Here is a 24,928-nt window from a genome sequence, read left to right as displayed (position 1 = left end):
GACCAACGTGGAACTGTTGGGAACCTATGAGGGACAGAGGGACCCTTGTCACTACGATGACGTGCTGTGACACTGGGGGCACTGGGGGGCACTGGGGCACTGGGGGGCATCGATTCCCATCAGGGGTCTCCTCTTCCTCTTCACAGCACCCCATGGGGCTCCTCATGCCCCCTCCCAGTGCCAGGGGGGCACACGACCCTTTTCACTCTTATTGTACACAAAATGCAGCTTTTGATTAAACCATGTGAGAAACCTGGCTCACTCTTTAAAATTTGTAAATGAATAATAAGGGATAAAAGGATCAGTAAACAGCATGCTGGGTGCTTGGCAAGTGCCAGAGGCACACTGTTAACTACAACAATTCATCTTACATACCTTTTCATTGTATTGGTTAAATACATACTCAGGAGGGTTACGCATATTCAAATATTCTTTCCAGTTTACATGTTCCAGGAATTCTTTTGCTTGGTTTGACCCTTGATTCCTTTTCTTAAAGTACATGCCATACTGCAGAGTAAATTTATATATTTTATGTTCTCACAAGGCCCCCTGTTCTGTGATTTGACAGTTCTTGATAAACAAAGGGTCAGTGGTAAATTCCTCTTTGCATTCTTTCTTTTGATGTTTATTTACTTGCTACTTTTCAATGTGTTCTTATCATACAGATGAGATACTCCACCAGTACAATAAATCAACATTAGCTATTTCACAAAATTATCTGAGTTATTCTGACCATTGTCACTTAGTTACACAAATAAAGGCATTAGCCACTTCTGCAATGGTTAATGTTGTTATACACAGCACATTGTGTCTATCTTGATATTTTGTGAGAGCCTAAACTATAATATATTTATCACACTAAAATATATGTTCTGCACAGGGATTAGGGTAAAAAGGCTGACAAACGGTGGTGTATCAAAAGCCATTAAAAAGTGATTACAAACTGTATTGTATCAAAATAGTTTGCAAAAACCAATATAATGGAGAAAGCCAATGGCTCCATAGTTATGAATAACAGGGAGAAGGTGTATTGAAGGGTTTATTTGACTTCTCCTTATCCTGCTCTGATTTTGTCAGCAATAAATTCAATTCATATCTCTAAATCCGAGGCAGTTTGGCCCATGACAGGATGTGATGAGTGACCTCTCCTGGTCCGTGTCTCAACCCAGGAGCCCTTTGCTCAATTTTCCTCTTCCCATCCAGGTGCGGAGGGCAGTGAGGGAGCCACTATGGTGGGTGCAGGACATCCGGCCACTGTCCACCCACGGCAGGGCAGGAAGGAGGAGGAGGGTCTGGGTCAGGTTACTGAGCAGATTGGTGTGGGATTTGCAGTAATTCTGGGGCTCTCTCAGTCCCTTGGGCAAAGGGACAAAATGATCAATTGCTGCATTTCCGGGCTGGTTCCCTCACAGCTGCCCCTGCAGGGTGGGTTTCCAGCCAGCCCTGCTCTGAAAACCATCAAAGGCCCTCCCAGAGCCACTGCTTGGGCTCCCTTTGGGCTTTGTGCTTCTTGCAGGGCTGAGCAAACCACAGGCAGGCCTTTTCCCCCCACAGAATTCTCACCTCTGCAGCAGCTCTAAAGCTGCCAGAATCAAAGCCAAGGGGGCAGGGGGGACCCTGAGGTCCTGGCTGCCACCTGGGGCTGAGCAGGGCTGGGCAATGGCCATCCCTGTGCAGTGGGGCTGGGCCATGGCTGGGCCCCACACTTGGATGGCCGCTGGCCTCAAGGTGCAGGAGTTTGGGAGCTCCTTCCTGCCCTGGGCTCCATTCCCAAGCTGCTCTTGTAGACTCAGATCCTGCAAGGGACAAGCAAGAAGGGAGAAGTCTGGCCACCCTCCAGACCCTCCATGCCCCAGGACAGGACCCCCTTGGCCAGCATGTTTCCCCCCCTGGGACAGGATCCACCCAGGAAAGAACCCACCCCCGTGTAAAAAACGTGTCAAACTGCCTCTTCCTTCTTCTGCAGGAGAGAGAAATTTGAAGTGTTAGGGGGAGAAAAGCTGGACACCCCTATCCTGCACAGCCTCCCCAGCCCTCCCTGCAGACCCCTCACCCCTGCTTCCCCCACCCTGGGCTTCCCCCAACCCCTTCCCTGCTCAGGGCCTCTCCAGTATCATCAAGGTATGAACTGGGGGCTTGTGAAATTGAGGGGAAAATTGATGGAAATGGAAATAAAGAGGAGAAAAAGCCCCTCGGGACTATAGAGACATGGACCCAGACCTTCTTGGAACCTACCTGGGGTGACCCTGCAAAAATGAGCACCCTGGGGGGACTTTGCTGGGCCTGGGTCACCCCAAAATCTGAGGCACCCAGGGAAGGAGCTTTGACCCACAGGCTCACCAAGCCACTGCCCATCCCTGGCGCCCCCCTTCCCCAGGGATCCCAATCACGGGAGCCCCATTCCTTCTATCCTCCCTTCCCTGGGACCTGCATCCCACTACGGACATTCCCCAGGATCTCCATGGCCCAGAACCCCATTCACAAGGAACCCTCTCCCGGTCACTCCATCCCCTGAAATGCTCCTTTCCCGAGGACCTTGATTCTCCCAGGACCCCCATTCCCATGCGATCTGCCATTCCCCCAGCTTCCCCATCCCGTGACCCCAAGTCCCTGGAGCCCACATTCCCCTGGGACTCCCATCCCTGAATCCCCCACAGCTCTGGTGATCCCCATTCCCATGGCACCCCCATTGCCACTGACTCCCCCTCTTCAGAACCCCCATTCCCCAGGGACCCCAACCCTGCCTTCCCAAACCCCCTGAGCTCCCCACTCCTGGGAACCCCAGGTCCCACCTTGATCCACACAACCTTGTCCCCTTCCTGTGCCCAGCTTGTGGCCACCCTGCCCCCACCAAGGGCCACCTCCACGTGGGAACGGGCGTGACCTCGCTTCCTTCCCCTTCACCCAAAGAGCCGCCAGCCAGGGGAGCGGTGGCCACAGCAGCGAGTGACAGCCAGTCCACATGGCTGGGGACACCGGGATGGCCGGGAAGGTGGCACTGCTCCTGTGGGGTGAGTGCCCTGGGCACGGGCCTGACACCCCAGGGATAGGGAGGGGAGGGTGCCCAGGGGGGCTGCTGGGTCCCCTGATGTCCCCAATGCCAGCAGGGCATGGAGTCCAGTGTGACCAAAATTGTGGGGTGGCCGTGGGGACAGGAACAGATGGCAGAAACAGTGGAGCTGTGGTGGGGGGGACCTGGAGAGGGGCATGGAAATGTGGGGACAAGGATGTGGCAGAAGGAACCTTGGAGCTGCGGCAGCTGTGGGGACAGGGACAGGGACACAGGGATGCAGGGACAGGGACAAGGGGACAAGTACCATGTGCTTGGGCCATGGCGACAGGTGCCATAGGAATGGGACCATGGGCACAGGGCCATGGGGCTGTGGCTGTGGGGCTGGTGGGGGTGACCTGTGCCAGCACAGGGTCCCCATGCCTGAGCATGTGTTGGCTGCTCTGTCCCTGTCCTTGAGCCCTCTGTGCCACACCACTGTCCACACTGAGACCTCTTGTGACAGCCCCACACCCCGTGCCCCTGTGCCACTGTTCCTGCAGTGCCACCCCCTCCCAGCCCTGTCCCTTCTCCCTTTCAGCACAGACCCTCGGCCTCGCTGGTGAGTCCTTGGTGGATGCCATGTCCCCATCCCGCTGTCCTCAGCCCTGCACTGGCCCTGGCAGGCTGCAGTCCCCTGTCACCCGCAGGTGCCCAGACCACCCAGCTCCTCGTGGAGCCCCCCTGGACACCGCCAGTGCTGTGGGACCGGGTGACACTGACCTGCCAGGGCTCGGGGAGCACCCGTGACACCACCTGGTACAAGGACGGGCGGCGCTGGTGGGAACAGGGACGTGACCGCCTCATTGTCACCCATAGTGGCACCTACGCGTGTGACAGACCCAGCAGTGGGCTCAGCCCCACCATGAACGTCTCAGATGGTGAGGGAGGTTTCGTTGTCCCCAGCTTGGCACCTGCGGGGACCCTGAGGGCTCTGGGTGGGCTCCAGTCCATGGGTCAGCTCCTGGTGTGAGCAGAGCCTGTCCCCTGCTCTGGGGATATCCCAGAGCATCCCAGTGTGGGCGAAACCGTGTGGGTACTGGGGACCACTGGTGCGCTGGCTGTGACCCAATGGGGAGGTCCCGGTGACATGGGGACCCTCCATATCCCTGAGATGTGACAGGACCCCCCTGTCCCCCTGACTGGCTGGTGCTGCAGGTGCCGGCTCAGGCGCTGCTGGAGGGGGACACGGTGACACTGTGCTGCCAGAGCTGGCGAGACACCCCGATCACTTTGGTGTCCTTCTACCACGAGGAGGAGGAACTGGGGGTGTTCCCCAATGGCACCCAGCTGTCCCTGTCCCCTCTGCAGCTGAACCACAGCGGCCGCTACAGCTGCAAGGGCCAGGTGGGATCCTGGGGGTGGCAGGAGTCAGCGCTGGTGACAGTGACAGTGCATGGTGAGCACTCCAAAGTCCCCACCCCAACACCCCCACAGCCCTCCCCAGAGACTCGGGGCCACAAATCCCCCTCCCCTCTCCTGCCCTGGCCTCTCCCCTGTGCTGGTGCTGGAGGATCCCCCCGAGCTCACCGAGGGGTCCCCTCTGACTCTCAGCTGCCTCAGCACCCCCAGCCCCCTGTGGCCCCAAGCCCTCCTCCTGCACATGTTCTACCTGGATGGGTAGGCGGTGGGGAGCCCACAGCGGTCCCCAGCTGCTGGTCCCTGCTGTGGGGGTCTCCCACTGGGTGAATTACAGCTGCCAGGTGCACCTCGAGGTGGGGCGTGCGGAGGAGCAGCACTCAGCTCTGCGTCACAGTGCGCAGTGAGTGCGGGGATGGCACGGGGAGCCCCCACTGCCTGCTCAGGTCACCTGCCTGGGGACCTCTTTGTCCCCCATGACACCTTTCTTGTGTGCTTCCCCCTCTCCCCTTGTCCCCTCACCCCTCTCTGGTGTGACCCCATCCCCAAAATCCCCCATCACACCCATCTCCCCTGTCCCATCCCCCCACACCAGCTGCCAGCCCCTCCCTGTGGCCTCAGCCCTGTCTCTGTCCCCACAGTGCCTGTGGCCAATGCCACCATCACCCCTGATGTACTGGAGGTGACACCGCAGGACACAGAGACAGGCAGAGACACAGGTGGGGTCACACAGGGGCACCAGGGAGTGCAGGACCCCTGGGGTGATGGGTGACCCTGACGTGTCCCCCTCTGTTTCTTGCAGTGGCTGCAGGGGTCAGTGGGGCCCTTTTGTTCCTGCTCCTGCTCGTGGGTGTCATTGTGGCCTGGCACCGGTGGCACCGTGTGGGTGGGTGACAGTGGGGGGATGGGGGACATGGAGAGAGGTGGGAAGGGCCCCAGGGAAGGAGGGCTGTAGGGCAGCACCAACATCCCCTGACGTAGGAGGGGCTGAGCCCCCAGAGACCATGGCTCACAGCCCTGGGGAGGTGTTGGAGAGTGGTGCAGGGACTTTGGGGGTGCTATCAGGGGTGCCCCTCCCTGCCAGGCTCGGGTAGGGCAGGAGCACAGGTAGTGTTCTGCTCAATTCCTTTGGTGGTGGAGGAAAATGATGAAAGAAACAGGAGAATCCGCATCATCAACAAGTGGCTTAAGGGTTGGTGTCATCAGCAAAATTTTGGATTCTTTGATCATGGGGAAGCTTTTACAGCATCTGCTCTGCTAGAACCAGATGGGGTACATCTCTCTGTTAAGGGCAAAAGGTTTTTAGCTCATGAACTGGCAGAGCTCATTGAGAGGGCTTTAAACTAGGTTTGAAGGGGGAAGGGGAAGCAGCTGAGCTATCTGGAAGCAGGCCCAAAGGTTGCAAGGCTGAGTTAGGGGTGAAGTCAGTAGCCCAGCTGAGGTGTGTGTATACCAATGCACACAGCTTGGGCAATAAACAAGAAGAGCTGGAGGCCGTGGTGCAACTGCAGAGCTATGATGTAGCTGCCATCATGGAAACGTGGTGGGATGACTCACATAGCTGGAGTACTGCACTGGATGGATACAAGCTCTTCAGAAGAGACAGGAAAGGAAGACGAGGAGGAGGGGTGGCCCTTTATATTAAGGAGACTTTTGATGCCATAGAAATTGAAACTAAGGAAGATGGAGTTGAATGTCTATGGGAAAAAATTAAGGGGAAGGCCAACAAGGCTGACACCCTGCTGGGAGTCTGTTATCGTCCACCCGACCAGGAAGAAGAGGTAGATGACCTATTCTATAAGCAGCTAGGTAATGTTTCAAGATCATCAGCCCTTGTTCTTGTGGGTGACTTCAACCTACCAGACATCTGCTGGGAACTTAATACAGCAGTAAAGAGCAGTCCAGGAAATTCTTAGAATGTATGGAGGACAACTTTCTGTCGCAGCTGGTGGGTGAAGCCACCAGGGGAGGGGCTGTGTTAGATCTGCTGTTTGCAAATAGAGATGGGCTGGTGGGAGATGTGGTGGTTGGAGGTCGCTTGGGGCAGAGTGATCATGAAATAATAGAGTTCTCAATATTTGGTGAAGTCAGGAGGAGCACCAGTAAGACTCTTACACTGAACTTCTGGAGGGCAGACTTTGGCCTGTTTAGGAGACTTATTCAGAGCGTCCCTTGGGAAACAGCCCTTAAAAACAAAGGAGTTCAGGAAAGGTGGGCATGCCTCAAAACAGAGATCATGAGGGCACAGGAACAGACTGTCCCTGTGTGCCAAAAGATCAGTCAGCAGGGTAAATGTCCAGCCTGGCTGGGCAAGGAGGTTTTGGAAGAACTTAGGAATAAAAAGAGGATGTATCAGCGTTGGAAGGAGAGTCAGGTCTCTAAGGAAGTATTCAAGAAGGCTGCTGGAGCATGCAGGAAAAAAATAGGGAGGCCAAAGCTCATTTTGAACTTAGAATGGCAACTTTTGTAAAGGATAATAAAAAGTGGTTTTACAAATACATTAATGCTAGAAGGAAGCGTAGGACCAGCCTTTGTTCTTTGTTGGACAAGGGAGGGAACTTAGTATCTGCAGATGAGGAGAAGGCAGGAGTGCTTAATGCCCACTTTGCCTCAGTTTTTAGTGGGAAGATGACCTGCCCTCAAGACACCTGCCCGCTTGGAGTGGTTGTTGGTGTCAGGGAGCAGAATGGTCCCCCCATTATCCAAGAGGAGGCAGTCAAAGAACTCCTGAAATGCTTGGATGTTCATAAATCTATGGGACCAGACGGGATCCACCCCAGGGTAATGACAGAGCTGGCAAATGAGCTTGCAAAGCCACTCTCCATCATTTACCAACAGTCCTGGCGCACTGCTGAGGTTCCGGATGGCTGGAAGCTGGCCAATGTGATACCCATTCACAAAAAGGGTGCAAAGGAGGATCCTGGTAATTATAGACCAGTCAGCCTGACCTCAGTCCCTGGCAAAATAATGGAACAGTTTATAAAAGTGCCATCACACAGAATTGACAGGATGGCCAGGGTATCAGACCCAGTCAGCATGGGTTTAGGAGGGGTAGCTCATGTTTAACCAACCTGGTCACCTTTTATGACCAGGTAACCCGCCTAGTGGATGAAGGGAAGGCTGTAGACATTGTTTATTTGGATATCAGCAAGGCCTTTGGCACTGTCTCCCACAGCATACTCCTAGACAAGCGGCAGCCTGTGGCTTGGACAGGAGCACTCTTTGCTGGGTTAGAACTGGCTGGATGGCTGGGCCCAGAGAGTGGTGGTGAATGGTGCTGCATCCAGCTGGTGGCCAGTCACCAGTGGTGTCCCTCAGGGGTCTGTGCTGGGGCCAGTTCTGTTTAATATTTTTATTGATGATATGGATGAGGTTTAGAGTCTTTCATTAGCAAATTGCAGATGACACTAAGCTGGGAGCGTGTGTCCATCTGTTAGAGGGACGGAGGGCTTTGCAGAGGGACCTGGAACAGTTGGATGGATGGGCAGAATCTAATGGGATGAAGTTCAGTAAGTCCAAGTGCCAAGTCCTGCACTTTGGCCACAATAACCCCCTGCAATGTTATAGGCTGGGGATGCTGTTGCTGGACAGTGCTCAGGAGGAAAGGGACCTGGGGGTGCTGGTTGACAGTCGGCTGAACATGAGCCAGCAGTGTGCCCAGGTGGCCAAGAGGGCCAATGGCATCCTGGCTAGTATCAGGAATAGTGTGGCCAGCAGGAGCAGGGAGGCCATCCTTCCCCTGTACTCAGCACTGGTGAGGCCACACCTCGAGTATTGCGTCCAGTTCTGGGCCCCTCAGTTTAGGAGGGACATTGAGATGCTTGAGCATGTCCAGAGGAGAGCAACGAGGCTGGTGAGGGGCTTGGAACACAAGCTGTATGAAGAATGACTGAGGGAGCTGGGGTTGTTCAGCCTGGAGAAAAGGAGACTCAGAGGCGACCTTATCACTCTCTTCAACTTCCTGAAGGGTGGTGGTGCTGAGCTGGGGGTCAGTCTCTTTCTCCGGGCAACAACAGACAGAACAAGAGGACACAGTCTCAAGCTGTGCCAAGGGAGATACAGGCTAGAATTAAGGAGGAAGTTTTTCACAGAAAGAGTGGTCAAATACTGGAATCATCTACCCAGGGAGGTGGTGGAGTCACCATCCCTCGATGTATTTAAAAAAAGACTGGATTTGGCACTTGGTGCCATGTTCTACTTGAGGTGTTGGAGCGTGGGTTGGACTCGATGATCTTAAAGGTCTCTCCCAACCTAGAAATTCTGTGATTCTGTGATTGATACCATGGAACGGGGCCGCGGAGCATCACGGGAGTTCTAGGCGCGGCTGCACTGGCACTCGGCGAGGCGCGAGGCATGACGGGAGATGAAGTCCCGACTGGAACAGCGCTGGACGCGCGCCGCGGAGCATGATGGGAGCAGTAGTCCCGGAAGTGGCTCGAACACGATGTTTGGGGGTCCGGGAGGGCTCTTGGTGGACACTTTTGCGTCCGAGCCGCGACTTGAGGTCTTCGGGGGAACTTAAACATTTCGAGAGCCCTTGGGGGGAGCTCGAGGAGCTCTTCCTGAGTTTTTTAGGGCGCGGGGCACGGCAGGAGTTTTAGGCGCGGGACTATGATCTGAGGGGCTCTGGGACCGCGGGGGATGAGAGGAGATGAATTCCCAGAAGTGGCTGTGCCGAGCATCTGTGGGACTGGGAGCACTCAGGGGATCTGGGGACGCTTTTGGGGGGTCCCGAATGGGCGCTGAGGGGGCACTGAGGGATCCTGGAGGGTCTGGGGGACACTTATGGGACAGATGGGGCGCGGATCCCGGGGGGGGGTGGTGGTTCTGTGGAGCGCGGGGCATGACGGGCGTTATAGTCCCGGCTCTAATGGCGGGGGGGGGTGGTGGGTGCCGCGTTTAATCAGGCCGCGGGACATGACGGTCACTGTAGTCCCGGCTCATATGGTGCACATATGGCCGCAGAGCATGATGGGAGTTGTAGTAAATAAGGCGAGGCCTACCATAGGCAGCGCCCCCAAGGCTCAGATCTCAGGCGCTGATTTGCTGTGAGCGTTGATCGGCGGGAGCCTCGGCAAATGGGATGCGGTGGAGGCGGGAACAGCCCCTTCAACCTCTCCAGTCCCTCCCAGTAAAGCCCAGTTCATCCCCAGTACAGACCTGTAAAACCCCACTACAGACCACTTCATTCCAGGGAGAGCCGAGTACAACCCCAGTGCGCCTCTAAACCCTCCCAGTACAGCCCAGTAAAACCCCAGTACCCCTCCAATCCCTCCCAGTACAACCCAGTCTGTCCCAAAACACCTGAGTTCATTTCCAGTCCCTTCCAGTTCCCCCCAATGTCATCCTCAGAATGCCTCAGTGTCCCCAGTCTTCTCTGCAGTTTCCCAGTGTCCCCAGTTTGTCCCAGTATCCCCCAGTATCACTCTCAGTATGTCCCAGTGTTTACCCTTGCAGTCCACCCCAGTCCACACAGATGACCCCTCAGCATTCCTTGTGTTCCCAGGTTGTCCCAGTCCTCTCCAGTGTCACTCCCAGTATGTCCCAGTGTCTCCCACAGCGTTCCCAGTGTTCCCCAGTACATCCCAGTCCTCCCCAGTGTTTCCAAGGACAGTTTAATTTCTCACGGTTGCTGAGGCAGCCAAACCCAGCAGTGGGGTTGGTGCAGTGCCCATGGCCACAGCCCCTTGCAGTGGCCCAGTGCAGCTTGGGCTGATGATCCACCCTCAGAGCTGGCCCAGGACAGGTCTGCAGTGGCTTTGGTGGCACCTTGGGCTGGCACACACCTGAGCAGTGTGTCTGTTTTCAGTGGGGAAACTCAGGAGTTTCAGATTGCTTCAGAAAACCCCAAAGAGTGAAAACCTCTCTAAGGCTGAGTGCAGCCAGCTCTGCAAGCACAGCAGGTCCCAGGGGAGTGAGGACAGACAGGATGGGGCTGGGGAATGTGGAGCAAGGTTGTCCACACTGGGTCAGAGCTCAAGGCACAGCTTCTGTGAGCAGGCCAGAGCTGCTGAGGAGAGACCCTGGGTCAATATCAATCACAGAATGGTGGGATCACCTCTGCTCTAAAGAGAAATAAATAAAATACAACCTTTAAAAAAGGAACGTGTATTTCTTACAAGGTCTTTGAAATCTTTCTCCATAACTGGACTAAGAAAATTTTAATGACCCTCTCAGGGCTTTTCTGTTGTTTACATCAGACTCAGTCCCTGAGAGAGTCTTCAAGAAACTTCTCCATAACTCAAAGCTAAATTTAAACTCCCAAGTTTCGTGAAGTTTTAATGGGTCCCACTGAGGGACACGACTGAGAAAGTGTCCCCAGGTTCCAGGTAGAGCAGAACACTGGAGGCAGTGATGCCAGCTGGGGACAAACAAGGCCAAGGTGTCTCTGGGGCTGAGCAAAGCTGGATGTGTTCCAGGAATGGAAAGTGCCAAGGCCTGAGCCCCAGCCCCTGGCCAGGCAGATCCTGTCCCTCCCTCCTTGCTCAGGGCTCTTCCCGGGATGGGCACTGGCATGTGGGGATGTGCAGTGCCAAGGGCAGGAGCATGGGGCGGCCCCTGCCAGGCTGCTGAGCAGGGACAAGGAGGCCATGAGGCCCCAGGCCTGCAAGGGTCACTTGTCTCCTGCTCCTGGCTCAGGCCCAGGCCCAGCAGCCATGGCCAAAGTGCTGCCCAAGTTGGCTCTGTCAGGGCCTGGCAGCTGCTGCCCATGCCTGTGCCCTGTGCAGCCCAGGCTGTGCTACGGTGTCCCTGCCCTGCGCCTCTGTCCCTGCAGGCTGTGCTCATCCCCCGGCTGCCCCACCTGGCTGGCCCCTTCCTTTGCTGACAGCTCTGCCTCCTGCCTGCCTCTGCCTGCCCACACAAAGCCTTGGGCTGACCCAGGCTCTTTCTGAGGGATGTGTTGCTCCACAGCCCTGCCATGGCAGGGAAATTCCTTGCTCTTTTTTCCTAATCTGGGCCTCCCAAGCTGCCCTTTGCATTAACTCTTTCTTTCTCTGGCTGTACTTTACAATGTCAAAAGGATCCACCATCTCTGAATCCACCCTTCAGTCCCTCCCAGGGCTCTCCCCTTCTGTCCTCAGTCTGCACCCCACTGAGCACAGAGCTCCTCTGTCCCTATACAGTGCTCATGTGCTTGAGGACATGGGCGCCTGGACAAGAAGGACGGTTCTTTTCTACAGGAAGGAAACCACAGAGCCCCAGGGTTTTGAAGGCAGATGAGAGGCAGGCACTGGAGGCCAAGGTAAGCCAGACCTGTCTGTCCTTGCAGCTTTTGTCTGAAAGCAACCCTTGGATATTTGGGGAGTTTTGGAGGTGCAATTCCATTTCAGCCATATGTAGCAGTGTATTTCTATAGCCATGGGTGCCTGGACCAGAATGACAGCTCTTCTGCACAGGAAGGAAAGGGCAGAGCCCCAGTGTTTCACAGGCAGATGAGAGCTGGTCTTCAGGAATCCAAGGGAACCTAGACAGTCCTGGCAGCTTTTATCTGGGAGCTCTCTTGGATATAAGGAATTTTGGAGGCAGATTCCCAGTTTTGGCTATGGATGCCTGCACATGAGAGATGTTTCTTTCCATGGAAAGAAAAGCACAGCCCCCCCAGTGTTTTGATGGCAGATGAGAGGTTGCCCCCCCAGATGCCAAGGCCATCTAGAGCTGTCTGTTCTGGCAGATTTCATATAGGAACAACCCTTTGATATAATCAAATATGGAGGTAGAATCCCAATTTCAGCCATGAACCCCTGGAGGAGAAGGAGAGTTCTTTCCCAGAGGAAGGAAAACATGGAGCTCCATGGCTTCAGGGCCGGATGAATAGCAATCCTCCACATGCCAAGGTCAGCCGGACCAGTCAGGCTAAGCCAGCAAGACTTGTTCCATGTTCTTGGACCCTGGGGGCCCTGCAGCAGAACTTTGTTTCCAGAAGGCCCAGCGATACCACAGTGGTCTCCTTGGCTCTGCAGTGGCACAATGGCCCCTTGCTTCCATGAGGCCATGCAGTGCCAAAATGGTTTCCTTGGTTCCATGGGACTGTGCAGAGTGCCACAATGGCCCCTTGGTTCTATTGGGCTCCCCAAAATCACAATGGACCCTTGGTTCCACAGGCATGGCTGTGTCACACTGGCCCCTTGCTTCCATGGGGACCCATAGTGTCACACTGGCCCCTTGGTGCCATGGGGACCCATAGTGTCACACTGGCCCCTTGCTTCCATGGGGACCCATAGTGTCACACTGGCCCCTTGGTGCCATGGGGACTCAGAGTGCCAGAATGGTGTCATTGCTTCCATGAGTCGCAGCAGTGTCACAAAGAGCTCCTTGATTCAACAAGGCCTCAAAGTGCCAGAATGGTCTCCAGGATTCCATGATGCCCCACAGTGTCACAAGGACACCTTGGCTCCATGAAACCCTGAAATAGGGAATGGCCCCTTGATTCCATTGGGCTCCTCCCTGTCACACGAGTTCTTAGTTCCACCACACCCTGTAGTGTCACAATGGTCTCCTTGGTTCCACAGAGTCAGAATCTCTCGGTGGTCTCATGGAGCCCCACTAAGATCCCCTTGATTCCATGAGGCCCTGCCGTGCTACAATGACCCTTAGGTTAAATGGCCCCTTGGTTCCAGTGAGTCCTGAAGTGTCATAATGGTCTCCATGATTCCATGAGGCCCCAGAATGTCACAATGGACTTTTGGTTCCATGAGCTTTCGTACAGCCAACAGCAGTGTCCTTGGCTCCACAGTGTCACAAGGGACCCTTTGTTCCATGAGGTTCAGTAGAGTGAGATGGACACCTTGATTCCATGAGGTTCTGTAATGTCCCAATGGACTCCTCGGTTCCATGGCCCTGCTGTCCAGAATTGCCCCTTGGTTCCATGAGGTTCTGAACTGTCAGCAGGAATCACCTTGGTTCTGCAGCGTCATAACTGACCCTTGGTTCCATGAGGTGCCAGGCCTCTCACAGCCTCTCAGAGACCCTTCTCCCCCTCATGGCCCCTCTCAGCCCCTCTCAGCCCCTCATAGCCCCAGGCGTGGGGCTCCTCCCAAAGGAGAAGGGGTCGGGCCCTGCTTGTTCTCCTTTTATTTCAGTCCCTTCACAGCTACGAGTGAAGAAAGGCTGAAATGGAGCCTTTCCCCAGCGTTTCCCTCGGGGTTCATTGTGGGCTGAAGCTCTGTGCTGGCGCTGGCCCGAGCGCCACCATCCCTGCAGCCGCCAGGCCTTTGCTGTCCCCCCGTGTCCGTTCCCTGTCCCCGAGTCCCGCCCGGCTCTGGCAGCAGCAGCAGCCGCAGCGCAGGGGGCGCCGGCCCGGCCCAGCCGGGGCTCCCGGCCAGGAGCAGCAGCAGCGCCGGCCCCTTCCCGCCTGCTCCTGCCTCGGCTCCCGAGGGCTTTTTCCAGCTCAGTTCTGGAGTAGAGCAGCAATCACCCACACCCAGCCCTGACTGCGCAGGGCCCGCCTGTGCTGCCCTGACCCAGCCAGCAGAGAAAGAAAGGATCGGGTTCCAGCGCTGTTTTCAGCACTGCTTTACTCACCCTGAGGTGACAGCAGGAGGCTGCTGCTGCCTTTGCCTTGGCAATTGGAGATCATGGCTGCTCTTGCCACTTGAAATTTATCTGTAAAACTGCAATTTCCTTTTTTGATCAGTGCTACCCAGAGTGCTTTCGTGACAGTGAATGTGGGAATCCTTAAAATCAGAGGGTTTTGGGAAAGCTGCAAAAGGCAGGCCTCAGAGACAGCAGAACTGTGATTAGAGCTGAGCTGTAACCATGAGATAGGGCAGCAGAAAAGTTAAATAAGAAGTGGGAAAGTAAGGACAAATAAAACAATAGTTTGTGTATTAACGCTTGGCTAGAAAAACTCCCTAAGCTGCAGAAAAGTATATCTAGCCTGATATTTGGAAGTACTGAGCTTAATAAATGAGCTCTGAGCATTGTGGCTCACAAGCAGGTATTGTATTCGAAATAATCAGGCATTGTTTTAACCAAAGGTACGTGTGCTTATAATGGTTGGATAGAACTACTGTCAATATGCTTTTGCTTTGTGAGATTGGTCAAAAAACTTTTAAAGTAAGTTGTAACATTGAGTTCTTTGTCTGCTGCCGAGGACACAAACTGCCGGCATCTTCCCATTGTCATAACCATGTAATGAGACTGATGCTGGAAAATAAACACCTCAAGACACATTCCTCAGCAGTCCGGTCCTGTTTGTGATTTTGTACATAGACCCCCGGCCGGCAATAGGTGAACTCAGGCTTTTGGTCACAGGCATCATGATTAGCAGATCTTGAAATCCCCTGAAGTCCCTGAGCACTAAGTCAAGGAGAATTAAAGCCACACAGACAACATTTGCAGTGCTCAAACACGGCCCTGTTGCTGCTGCTGCTGAAATAAAATAATCTGATAGAGGCCATCACAGAAATTGCCTCTCAAGTGTCAAATCAAATGAAAAAATCCACCAGGAGAAAGAGAAACCAGAACTTCTCGACTCACTTCATTGTTTCTCCTTCTGAGCAGCAGCAGCAGCAAGTGGAGATGCGCAGAGGTATTTCCAGCTGCTGCTGATCCCAGCTGGAGCCCAGCCTGCTGCCCAGTCCCAGCGGGAAGCTGAGCCCAGCCCGGGGAGCTCCCGCAGTGTCGGGAGCTCAGCGCACGCGGGGCCAGGCCCAGAGCCCCGGGCACGGCCGCCCATTGCGGGGCAGCGGCGCAGACGGAATGTCCTGCGGCCCAAACCTCCTGCTCCTGCCACACAGCGCCAGCGCTCTCCCCCTCCTCCTCCTCTCCCAGCGCGGCACAAATTCCAGCTCGGAGGAGGCTTCCCCAGAGAGGGCTCAGGCTCCTGCTTCAGCCTCAGGGTCCCTGCAGAGGAACAGGGCATCTTTCAGGCACTTCCACAAGCTCAGGGTTCCCATTTCATGGGCAATCTGGGATGAAAATGGACTTGTTAGGAAGCACAAAAGCAGAGGGAATGGCTCAGAAATTATTAGGAAAAAATGACCCTTCTTAGAGAAAAAGTTTGCCAAGTCATTCAATGCATTTTTCCTTTTCAAATTCTTCCAGTCATCTCCTGACAGGTCCAGCATGTTCTGGTACTTTTCATGAACTGACTGTACTCTTGATTCATATCAATGCATGAGATGAAGAAGCATCTGAACTGAACACTGAAACAAACTCCCTCTGTCAGCCCATTTTCATCTTCTAGCTCACTTTCCCTATGTCCACGGGCATGTTGGAATGATTATCCCACAGCTCTCCATTTCTGGCTGCAGGCTCTGGAGATTCTTTCTCTGCATTCAGTCAGGTTTGCATTCCCTAACAATTCCTGGTAGCCCATCATGTTTTCTGAGGGTAGAACAGTAACATTGAAAACCTCACCAATGGCACAACTGCCCAGCCCACAAGGAAAAGAAAGAACAAGCTGTCAAGTTCTTCAAATATTTGTCCTGCTTTGCTGCAAGACTCATGCTGCACGCACGGTGTGGAAAGCCAAGAGGAGCTGCATTTGGTGGCACATCTTGTGACAGAAGCTGCACCTCGTTCTCCAGGAAAGATTCTTGGAAAGAGCAAAGAGGACTGAGGAGCAGATGATGGGAAAACTGAAAGAGCTTTGAAGAAATTCAAAGAAAACAGAAAGAAACCATCTGAGATGTTTTACTCGATTTATTTTTATGCTCCCCTTTTCCATCTTGCACTACTTCTCCTTCCCATTAATTCCAAATGGATCTCACCTCGAAGATCCATGACTTGGCAAGTTGTAGACACTGTCAAATACCATGAGCTACACCCAGTTTGCCTTCCCCTGGTTTTCTTTGGAAAGCAATGCTGGAGAGGTAAGAGCAGTGCCTGGGTCCGTACAAATTCAGCACTCAGGGAATGCGCTCCGATAGTGTTTGACCCTCAGCAGGGACAATGCACAGCAGGGACTGAGGGGATTCCTGTGCCGCTGTGCAGGAGTGCAGACTCTGGGTCTTGGCTGAACACGGCCAAGTTCCCGTGTTTGGACAGGCTCAGGGGCTGCCCCCGGGGAGCGCGGGGCTCGGCGCGAGGGCGAGTGGGCAACGGGCAAACGGACACGGGGACAAACGGCCCCGGCGCTTCAGTTGCAGCGGCAGCAGCAGCAGCGAAAGCAGCAGCAAAAGCAGCGACTTTGCCGAGTCCCTCTTGCTTGTCCTCTCCCTCTCCCGCAGTCCCGCTTGTCCCGCAGTCCCGCTTGTCTCTCCCTCTCCCGGTCTCCCTTCCCCGGGGTCCCCTCCTCTCCCAGTCTCTCTTTCCCCATGCCCGGTCGGGCCATGCCCCCAGCCCGCCCCCGGCCCCGGGTGCGGCTGCCCGGACCCCGACCCCGGGCGTCCCGCCGCGGTCTCGCCTCCGGCCGGCTCTGGCCGTACTGGCGGTGGCGCTGCTGGGCGGGCATCAGTGCCTGGGGCTGGGGCGGCATCGCCTCCCTTTGGCTCCGCCTGGCCCGAGCCTGGCCCCGGCCCCGGCCCCGGCCCCGGCCCCGGCGCTGGCCCCGGCCCCGGCCCCGGCGCCGGCCCCGGCCCCGGCCCCGGCCCCGGCCCCAGCCCCTCCCGGGGCCCGCGGAGGACACAGGCGGCTCGGCCGCTCCCGCCGCCTCCGCTCCTGCTTGCCCGGCCCGAGCTCCGCCGCTCGGCAGCGCGGCCGACGGCCCCGAGCCGCTGCTGTCCCGCTGCAGGGAGCGAACGCCTGGGGATGGCCGGCCCGGGGCGCTTGAGGGGCGCTCGGGGGCCGCTGCTGGCCCCGGGCCGAGCGCTGACAGCCGCGTCCCGCCGGCAGGGAAGGCGCAGCAGGGCCTGAAGGAGCAGTACCGGCTGGGCTCGCTGCTGGGGCGCGGCGGCTTCGGCAGCGTCTTCGCGGCCACGCGGCTCTCGGACGGCGCCCCGGTGAGCGGCGGGCGCAGGAGGAGGAGGAGGAGGAGGGGGCGGAGGAGGAGGAGGGCGGAGGATGGGGCTGAGCAAGGGGGGCGGCGAACTCAGCCCGCTGCTTCCCTTGGCTTGCAGGTGGCCATCAAAAGGGTGCCAAGGAAGCGCGTCCGGCACTGCGGGCGAGCTGGTGAGTGAGCGGGGCCAGCGGGAGCAGCCGGGCCGTGCCGGGCGGGGATGAGCCGAGGCCCGACAGGGTGGAAGCCTCCAGGACCCCTCGAGGGAGAGCGGGCGTGGGGCCAGCGCAGGGCACAGAGCATCCCAGGCTGGCTGAGGGCTTCCTGAGCCCTGGCACAGCATCAGCCCCACTGACGGCATCGTGCTCCTCCCGCAGCCCGACGGCACCAGCGCACCCCTGGAGATCGTGCTGCTGGCCAAGGTGTCCACTGGCTTCCCTGGTGTGGTCCAGCTGCTGGAGTGGCTTGAGCTCCCCAACGACGTCTTGATGGTGCTGGAGCGCCCGGAGCGGTGTCAGGACCTGCAGCATTTCATTCGGGCACGGGGCTTCCTGCCCGAGGAGGTGGCGCGGGAGCTGTTCCGCCAGGTGCTGGAGGCCGTGCGGCACTGCACCAGCTGTGGGGTCCTGCACAGGGACATCAAACCAGAGAACATCCTGGTTGACCTGGCCACCGGGCAGGCCAAATTGATCGACTTTGGCTGTGGCACCTACCTGCAGGACACAGCCTACACTCACTTTGCAGGTGAGCCCACACAGGGTGTGCTCCTGGTCCCAGCATCTCATGGCCCAACATCTCAGAGCCCAAGCTGGGTGTGGCAGTGGGGATTCTCCCTTCTGCAGCCCTTCATGGCACTGAGACTTCAGCCAAGTTGCTTTGGAGCAGGGCTGGGTGTGGAGCCAGCTTCCAGCCCTGCAGGCAGCCTTTGCCCACCACTCTGCCCAGGACTGGGGCTGGGGCAGCCAGCCCAACAAAAACACCCGTGGGTGGGGGTAGCTGAGAGGGGGGGTCGGAACCAGTGCCCCAGCCAGTTTGGTTTTCAGGTGAGAAAGGGCTTGGACTGCTCCACTCGCCTGCTTTGTTTTGGGTTCATAATGTTTTTTGGAGCAATGCAGGCAGGGAGGATGCAGGCATGGTTTTTCCCCCAGCACTGAGTGGTTTCTTCCTTGTTATGGTGGGGCCTTGCCACGGCTTCCACTGCCCTCTTCCAACCCCAGTGGCTTCTTTTCCAACCCCAAGTCTGTACACAAGTCCCAGGTGCTGGTGAGAGGGCAGTGCGTCACACCCCATGTGCCACTGGAGCAGGGATGCTGGGGCCAGGCTCTGGGAGCAGCAGCATCCCCCTGATGAACTCCATCTGTATTCCATAGGAACACGGTCATACAGCCCCCCGGAATGGACCCACTTTGGCTGGTACTATGGCAGGCCAGCTACCATCTGGTCCCTGGGCATCCTGCTGCACCAGATGGTCTGTGGGGAGCACCCTTTCAGGAGGGGCCAGAACATCAGCTGGGACCATCAGCTCTCGCTGCCACAAGGGCTCTCTCAAGGTGGATCCTCATCTCTGGGCACGGGGGAATACCAGTGCTGGGAGACAGCAGCGGGCTCGTGAGCATCCTGCTCTGGCAGCTGCTGAGGAGGTGGCACATGTCATTCTCTCCTCCTCTCCTCCAAACCAGGGAATGGATGGGAAAGCTTAGGCCCAGCTCTGAGCACATCCAGCATGGCCTGGGCACAGGAATAGTGGGGCAAAGCCAACAGGAGCCTTCTCCAACTGACCAGCGGTTTGTGGTTTCTCTGCCCAGAGTGCCAAGATCTGATCAGGCGGTGTTTATCCATGCTGGACTTGGAAAGGCCCTCATTAGAAGAGCTGCTCTGTCATCCTTGGATGCAGGATATTCATCTGCCCTAGAAGAAGGGAGAGAGCCACAGGCACACTGTGATGCAGGGCCCTGGTAAGTTACAGCTCCACACATGCCTTGGCAGTCAGAAGCAAAGGAAGCCAGACTTTTTTGTCCTGCCCGTGTCACTGCCCAGGGCTCATCAGATGGGAACACACAGCCCTTGTGCTGGAGCTGAGCTGCTCTGCCCAGCACTGGTGGCCACCATCTGAGCTGGTTTTGCTTGTCCTGGTTCCCTGACAGCTGGGGCTCTGGGCAGAACCTGAGAGCCTGGTCTCACCCCATGGAAGGAGAAGGAGCCCCTGGAGAAGCTGTACCAGGTGGGACTGCTGCTGCTGGAGACAGCGAGGATGACATCAAGGATGGCAACCTCTTCCTGGACCTGGCCACTGGCCAGCTGAAGATGATGGACTTTGATTGTGGCACCTTCTTCAAAGCCAGGCTCCACAGCAAATTTGCAGATGAGTCCACACCCAGGGGGATGCTCCCACATTTGGGCATTGCACAGCCTAGCGGGGAACCAAAGGTTCCCCCTTTGCTGGGGCAGATGCAGCTGATCCTTCAGTCGCCTGCCCAGCTGGTTTTGGCAGGGCTGGGGGGATAGGCTGGGCTGGGTACGAAATGGGAGTGGGCTCCTGGCTCTGCCAACAGCCCCCAGCCCCCACCGTGCCCTGGGCTGGGGCTGGGGCAGCCAGCCCGACACAAACAAACCCCAAGGGGGGAGCAGAGGTGGGACTCCAGAACCTGTGCTGAGGCTGCTTTGCTGTGCAGGCAAGGAAGGGCTTGGGCTGCTCCACTGCCCTTGTTTGCTTTGGGATCAGCATTATTGTGGGGGGCAGTGCAGGGGGGAAGGGAGAAAGCCTGGGCTTCCCTGACCCGTGTGTGGGTTTTTCCTTGCATGCAGGGGTTTGGCCTTCCTCAAGGCCCTGGCAGAGATAAGATTTTTTTACCTTTTTTCTTGTTTCCCCTTTTTGTCTGTAATCTATTTTCAATATTTTGTTGTTTGTTTTTCTAGATGAAGCCTTATAGGTTGGGTCCAGTCTGGATCAGGAAGTGCTTGGGACCAGCTGCAGTGTGGATGGGCCGTGCCCTTGGAGAAGGCTGAGGACATCGTTTGGGACCAGCTTTTCTTCCAGCAGGGGAGGGCGTGAGGTGGGTCCCCGTCTGCCTGGCATGGTGGGATCAGAGCTTCTGGGAGATGGCAGTGAGCACAGGAGCACAGCTCCTGCTCTGGGCAGCTGCTGAGGAGGTGGATGTGCCCTGGCTGGCTGCAGGCTGGGCACACGTCCTGCCCTCCTGCCCTGCTGCCAAAAGCAGCAGTGATGGGCAGCTCTGGGCACCGCTCTGAGCACGGCCAGCATGGCCTGGGCACCGTGGGCAGCTGGGACAAGGGCACAGGAGCCTTCAGCTGACGGGCGGTTTCTGCTTTCTCTCCTTGCAGCCGGGCTCTGCGGGTGCTGAGGCTGCTCTGGGCTCTGCCAGGGCTCTGCTGGAGCTCAGCACCGGGCTGGAATCAGCCAAAGAAGGAATGGTGTGACCTGCAGCACAGACTTGCTTGAGCATTTTGGCAGCACAGCTCAAGTTTGCAGAGTGTTCACCTCCAGGGGAAAACATGACACCCCCCAAAAAATAAATTTGTTCAATAACTTCTGAAATGAAATCAATCTGGGATGCCCCTCAAATGACATTTCTCAGCTTGCTCAAGTTGTAGCTCAGCCCTTCTCTGAACAGTTCTCTCCCCACCTGCCTTTTACTACTGCTCCCTCTTTTCCCTCGGTGAGTTCCCAGCCCATTGCAGCCTGTATCACACTGTTGCCTTCCTTGGTGCCCCTCCCCACGAGGAAGGCTGAGCCCCAGGCTTAGGGATGCATCCTTTCACTGGCTGAGGAGCAGCAATGTCTCAGAGGTCCCATGGGATTTTGGTGTCATTGAGAGCCACTCTCCAGCCCTCAGCTCTGCTCACTGCTGAGCTCCCATTCCCTTTCCCTTGTCCTTCCTGCAGGATGAGCTCTCTGAATCCCCTTGAGCCTCTTCACCCTTCCCAGCCCACACACCCACCTCAGTCAGGCCGAAGCTGAAGCTGCTCTGTCTCCTCTGCTGTACAGGGTGATCTTGACCCCCAATGAGTTGCAGCTGGACCAGTTGCTGAAGATTGGAGGTGGGCCTGATCTTGACAGGCCACACCTGCAACCAACAAGAACTTGTGATATATAAGAGTAAGGGAAGAGGAGTGAGAGGAGTCAGATTACTCCTGCAAGGAGCTGGAACAGTCAGTGTGTAGAGGAACTGCCTGTGAGGAACATCAAGAAGGTGTGAAGCTCTAACAATACGAAATCCTTGCGCTATGATGACGCTAGAATTTGTGTTATCCAAGACAACACTCTGGCACACCATCCAGTCCCCTGTGCAGGGAGCCCCAGCCCCAGAGCACAGCACACAACAGTGCAGTCCAGGCTGGAGCAGCTGCCCTGCAGGCCTGGCTTGGCTCTTTGTGGCAAGGGAATGCTCCCTGTTTCCAGCTGTCCCTGCAGGATGGCCCCAGGGCAGAGCCCAGCCGGGCTCCCACTGCAACCCCTGGAGCTTGGGGCAGACAGTGCTCCCAGAGCTGAGGTTCCTGGGGAGCACCCGGAGCTGTGCCTTGCACTCTGCTGCCATGTGTCACAGTGCAGGCTGGCTAGTGCTGTGTGAATGCACCAGCCCCTGGTTTACTGACAGGGGCCTTGCCCAGTCACATCTCTGCCAAGGCTGCAGCATTTCACTGGGCAGAACCTGACAAGGTATAGAGAGCAGAGCAATGAAATTATCCAGACTGGGTTTTTCAAAGGCCCTTTAGAAGGAAGGGCCTGAGAACAAATGCTCTCTGTTTGCCACATTGGGGTGAGTTAGTGTCTTTGTCTTCAACCCACTCCCCCTCGAGCCAATGTTACAGCCACCCACTCCCTCACACATCCCCCTCATGCCTTCCCACTGCTGTGTCCTGTCAGGGCTTCTGCAGCCCCTCGTCCCTTCATGGCCCCGTCCCCTCAGGGTCTCCCCCAGCCCGGCCAACCTGCCCGGCAGCAGCGCCGCAGCCCCACAGCAGCTCCAGAGGAGCCCCATCCAGAGGCACCTCGCAGCCCTCAGCAATCCAGCCAGCAGCACACGGGCAGGAGGACACAGATGGCGCTTCCTGCCTGGGACAGGGCTTGTGGCCATCTCCAGGCACTGCTCTCACAGGGATCTCTCCAGCTCCAGCCCTTGCCCACCCACTCTGTTGGCAGCACAAAGGCTTCAGCAGAACCACCAAAGGCCAAGGGGCTTCTGGCCATTTTCCCTGCAACACAGCTCTCCGGGACAGCTTACTGAGCCCAAGCACCCTTTTCCCTCTCTTCCTCTATGCCCTGCAGACCCTGGGAAGCAAAAGAAAGCTCCTGGGAGTCTGTGTATTATAACACATTCTATATTCATATACTAAAGAAAAAACAAAAATAAAAGAACAATCATAAAGAAAGAGAATATTCCTGCTGGCTTAGGTGGCCCCAGCAGACAGAGCCTCTGTGCTCAGCTCTCTGCAGATCTCCAGCAGCGCAGCCAGCCGAGCCCCGACAGTCGAGGCCGTGTCCACCATGCCCTGCGGAGCTGATCCTGCAGCCTCTGGAAGATGGAAGATCGCTCACTCTGGAGTGCCTGGAGGACATTCAGTGTATGAAGTGCCATGTGTGACGTGGCACTGCTGGTGTCCTCTGTCAGGTGTTCAAGGGCTGAAAGAGAGAGGAACAGAGCCACGGTCAGAACCTGAGAGAACCCGAGGAGAGTCCCCTGCCAGGGCCATTCCAGCCGGCTCTAGCCATGGCCAGGAGGGAGCAGGGACCAATGGGACCAGCCCGAAGCTCCTGGCCACGAATCCCCCATGTGGCCCTGAAATCTCTGTGTGCTCTGCCCACGCCGCCCCTCGTCCACACAGGGAGCAGAGCCCTCGGCAGCCGGGGCAGGGCTTGCAGCTCCCCCCATCAGCCTCTGCTGTCCGCACGCTGCCCTCACTCACCACTGCAGATGAGCCGGAGCTCTTCCTTCTTCCCCCTCAGGTGCCGCCCGGCCATCCCTGGGAACACAGAGCCTGTCACAGCCCCAGCGGCACAGCTCCCTGCCAGTGGCACTGCTGGCACTTTGGCCACACGGCCTGCTGGCCCGGCAGGGCTCAGCCCAGCCCCTGCTGCATGCGGCTGCCCCAGGGCACGGCTGCGAGAGGGCGGCAGCAGCGCCGGGGCCAGGCGGGGCTCGATGGCGCCGGGCCCGGGTGGCGCTGCTGGGGCAGCAGGTGGGGCTGGGGCCGAGCTGTGGCGGTGCGGGGAGGGAGCCCGGGCTCGTGGCTCACCAATGAACCTGATGGCCGCCACTCGCAGGGACTCCTGTGGTCTCTGCAGGTAGGGCAGGGCCCGGCGCAGGTGCTCGGCTGCTCTGCTCCCATGGTCTGCCAGCTGGAGAGAGCGGCAGGAGGGAAGGGTTGGCGCGAGCTCAGCCTCTCAGCCGGGCGATGCCAGCGCCCAGCCCCAGCCTCCCCTGCCTGCACAGCCCTGAGGCGCGGCCAGCAGCTGCTGGTGCCGGGCTCTGGAGGGGCAGAGGGCAGGCTGCTGCCCGGGGAGCCGCGGTGCCAGCCCGCCCCCCAGCTCTGCTGGGCCAGGGCTGCATCGGAGCCCGGCTCAGGCCCACAGGAGCCTGGAGAAGAGCCCGCACGGCCTCTGGGTGCAGCAGCGGGCAGGGGCACAGCTGCCAGCCCCGCACTCTGAGCACTGAACTCAGGGGCCTTCTCCAGGCTGAGGCTGGGGCTTCCAGGCCGTCCTTACCAGGCACTTGGTGAACTTCCACGGCTTCTGGTTCTTCACCAGTCTTTCAAGATCCCTCCTCTTCAGGAACTTGACCACACAAAGCAGCGTTTCCTGAGAAGCCTGGAGAGCAGCAGAGATGCAGAGATGGCCCCACAGCCCAGGGCGCAGGACTCACGTCCCTGTGCCAAGGCCTGGTGGAGGCTGCAGCCCGGCAGGCGCCAGGGCAGGAGGCAGCCGAGCCCCCTGCCAGGGTGTCCTAGGTTGACTATATGATGCTTTTATCCCCAATCGTCTCATTCCATTTATGCTGAATAGTAAGTTTTGCACCTTTAAGACTTGCTCCAAGGATTGAGGGGGGGAGAGGAGGCGCGCAGTTTGTTTTCAGACATTGAACTCACTCCTACACATTCCTGCTTCTGGACTGTGTGTTTTTCTGCGGATGAGCAGACGGCGGGACAGGGCACTTTTTTTTTCCTTGCTTTTTAGTTAGTTTAGCTAGCTGAGGCAAAGAAGTTCCCTGGACTGCGCTTTTTTTCCTTTTTTTCCCCTTTCTCTGGACCTGTTCACACCTGCTCTAGACTGAACAACCATAAGAGCACCAGCAGCTCGCCTCGGTGGGCCGGGCCGGGCCTGGGCCACGGCATTTCCAGCGCCGGAGGGACTGATAAGGAACTGAGTGAGCTGAACTGGAATCTGGGGAGGGGACTTTCTGGGTGTGTCATCTCCTTTGGAGCAGCAAGGGGTTTTATTGTTTAATATTAAGTTTTCTTGTTTAATAAATAGTTTTTTTCCACTTTTCTCCAAGGAAGTATTTTCTCCTGGACCGGTTGGGGGAGGGGTGGTAGAATCCGATTTCCTAGGGGGGCCCTTTGGGGGTTCTCTCCCAAATTTGCCCTGAACCAGGACAAACACATCAATTGGCGCCCAACGTGAG

General features: G+C 57.0%; 1 protein-coding gene across 1 annotated transcript; it reads left to right on the top strand.

The window, feature by feature from the left end:
* The first annotated feature begins 16,683 nt into the window (after positions 1–16,683).
* Positions 16,684–22,811, top strand: LOC132334591 (serine/threonine-protein kinase pim-1-like). The gene is made up of 3 exons (XM_059860698.1): positions 16,684–16,775; positions 17,668–17,990; positions 22,744–22,811. The coding sequence occupies exons 1-3, from the start codon at positions 16,684–16,686 to the stop codon at positions 22,809–22,811; spliced, it is 483 nt and encodes a 160-aa protein (XP_059716681.1).
* Positions 22,812–24,928: the final 2,117 nt, after the last annotated feature.

This window comes from Haemorhous mexicanus, chromosome 16, assembly GCF_027477595.1.
Source record: "Haemorhous mexicanus isolate bHaeMex1 chromosome 16, bHaeMex1.pri, whole genome shotgun sequence".
Classification (NCBI taxonomy): Eukaryota; Metazoa; Chordata; class Aves; order Passeriformes; family Fringillidae; genus Haemorhous; species Haemorhous mexicanus.
Note: the sequence above shows the minus strand (reverse complement) of the source record. Positions and strands in the feature narration are given on the sequence as shown.

Coding starts and splice junctions, on each gene's coding strand:
- LOC132334591 (XM_059860698.1), top strand. CDS start 16,684: ATGCCCCCAGCCCGCCCCCGGCCCCGGGTGCGGCTGCCCGGACCCCGA. Junction 16,776..17,667: donor GCCTCCGGCCGGCTCTGGCC/GTACTGGCGGTG, acceptor CCTCCCGCAGCC/CGACGGCACCAGCGCACCCC. Junction 17,991..22,743: donor CAAATTGATCGACTTTGGCT/GTGGCACCTACC, acceptor AGCTCTCTGCAG/ATCTCCAGCAGCGCAGCCAG.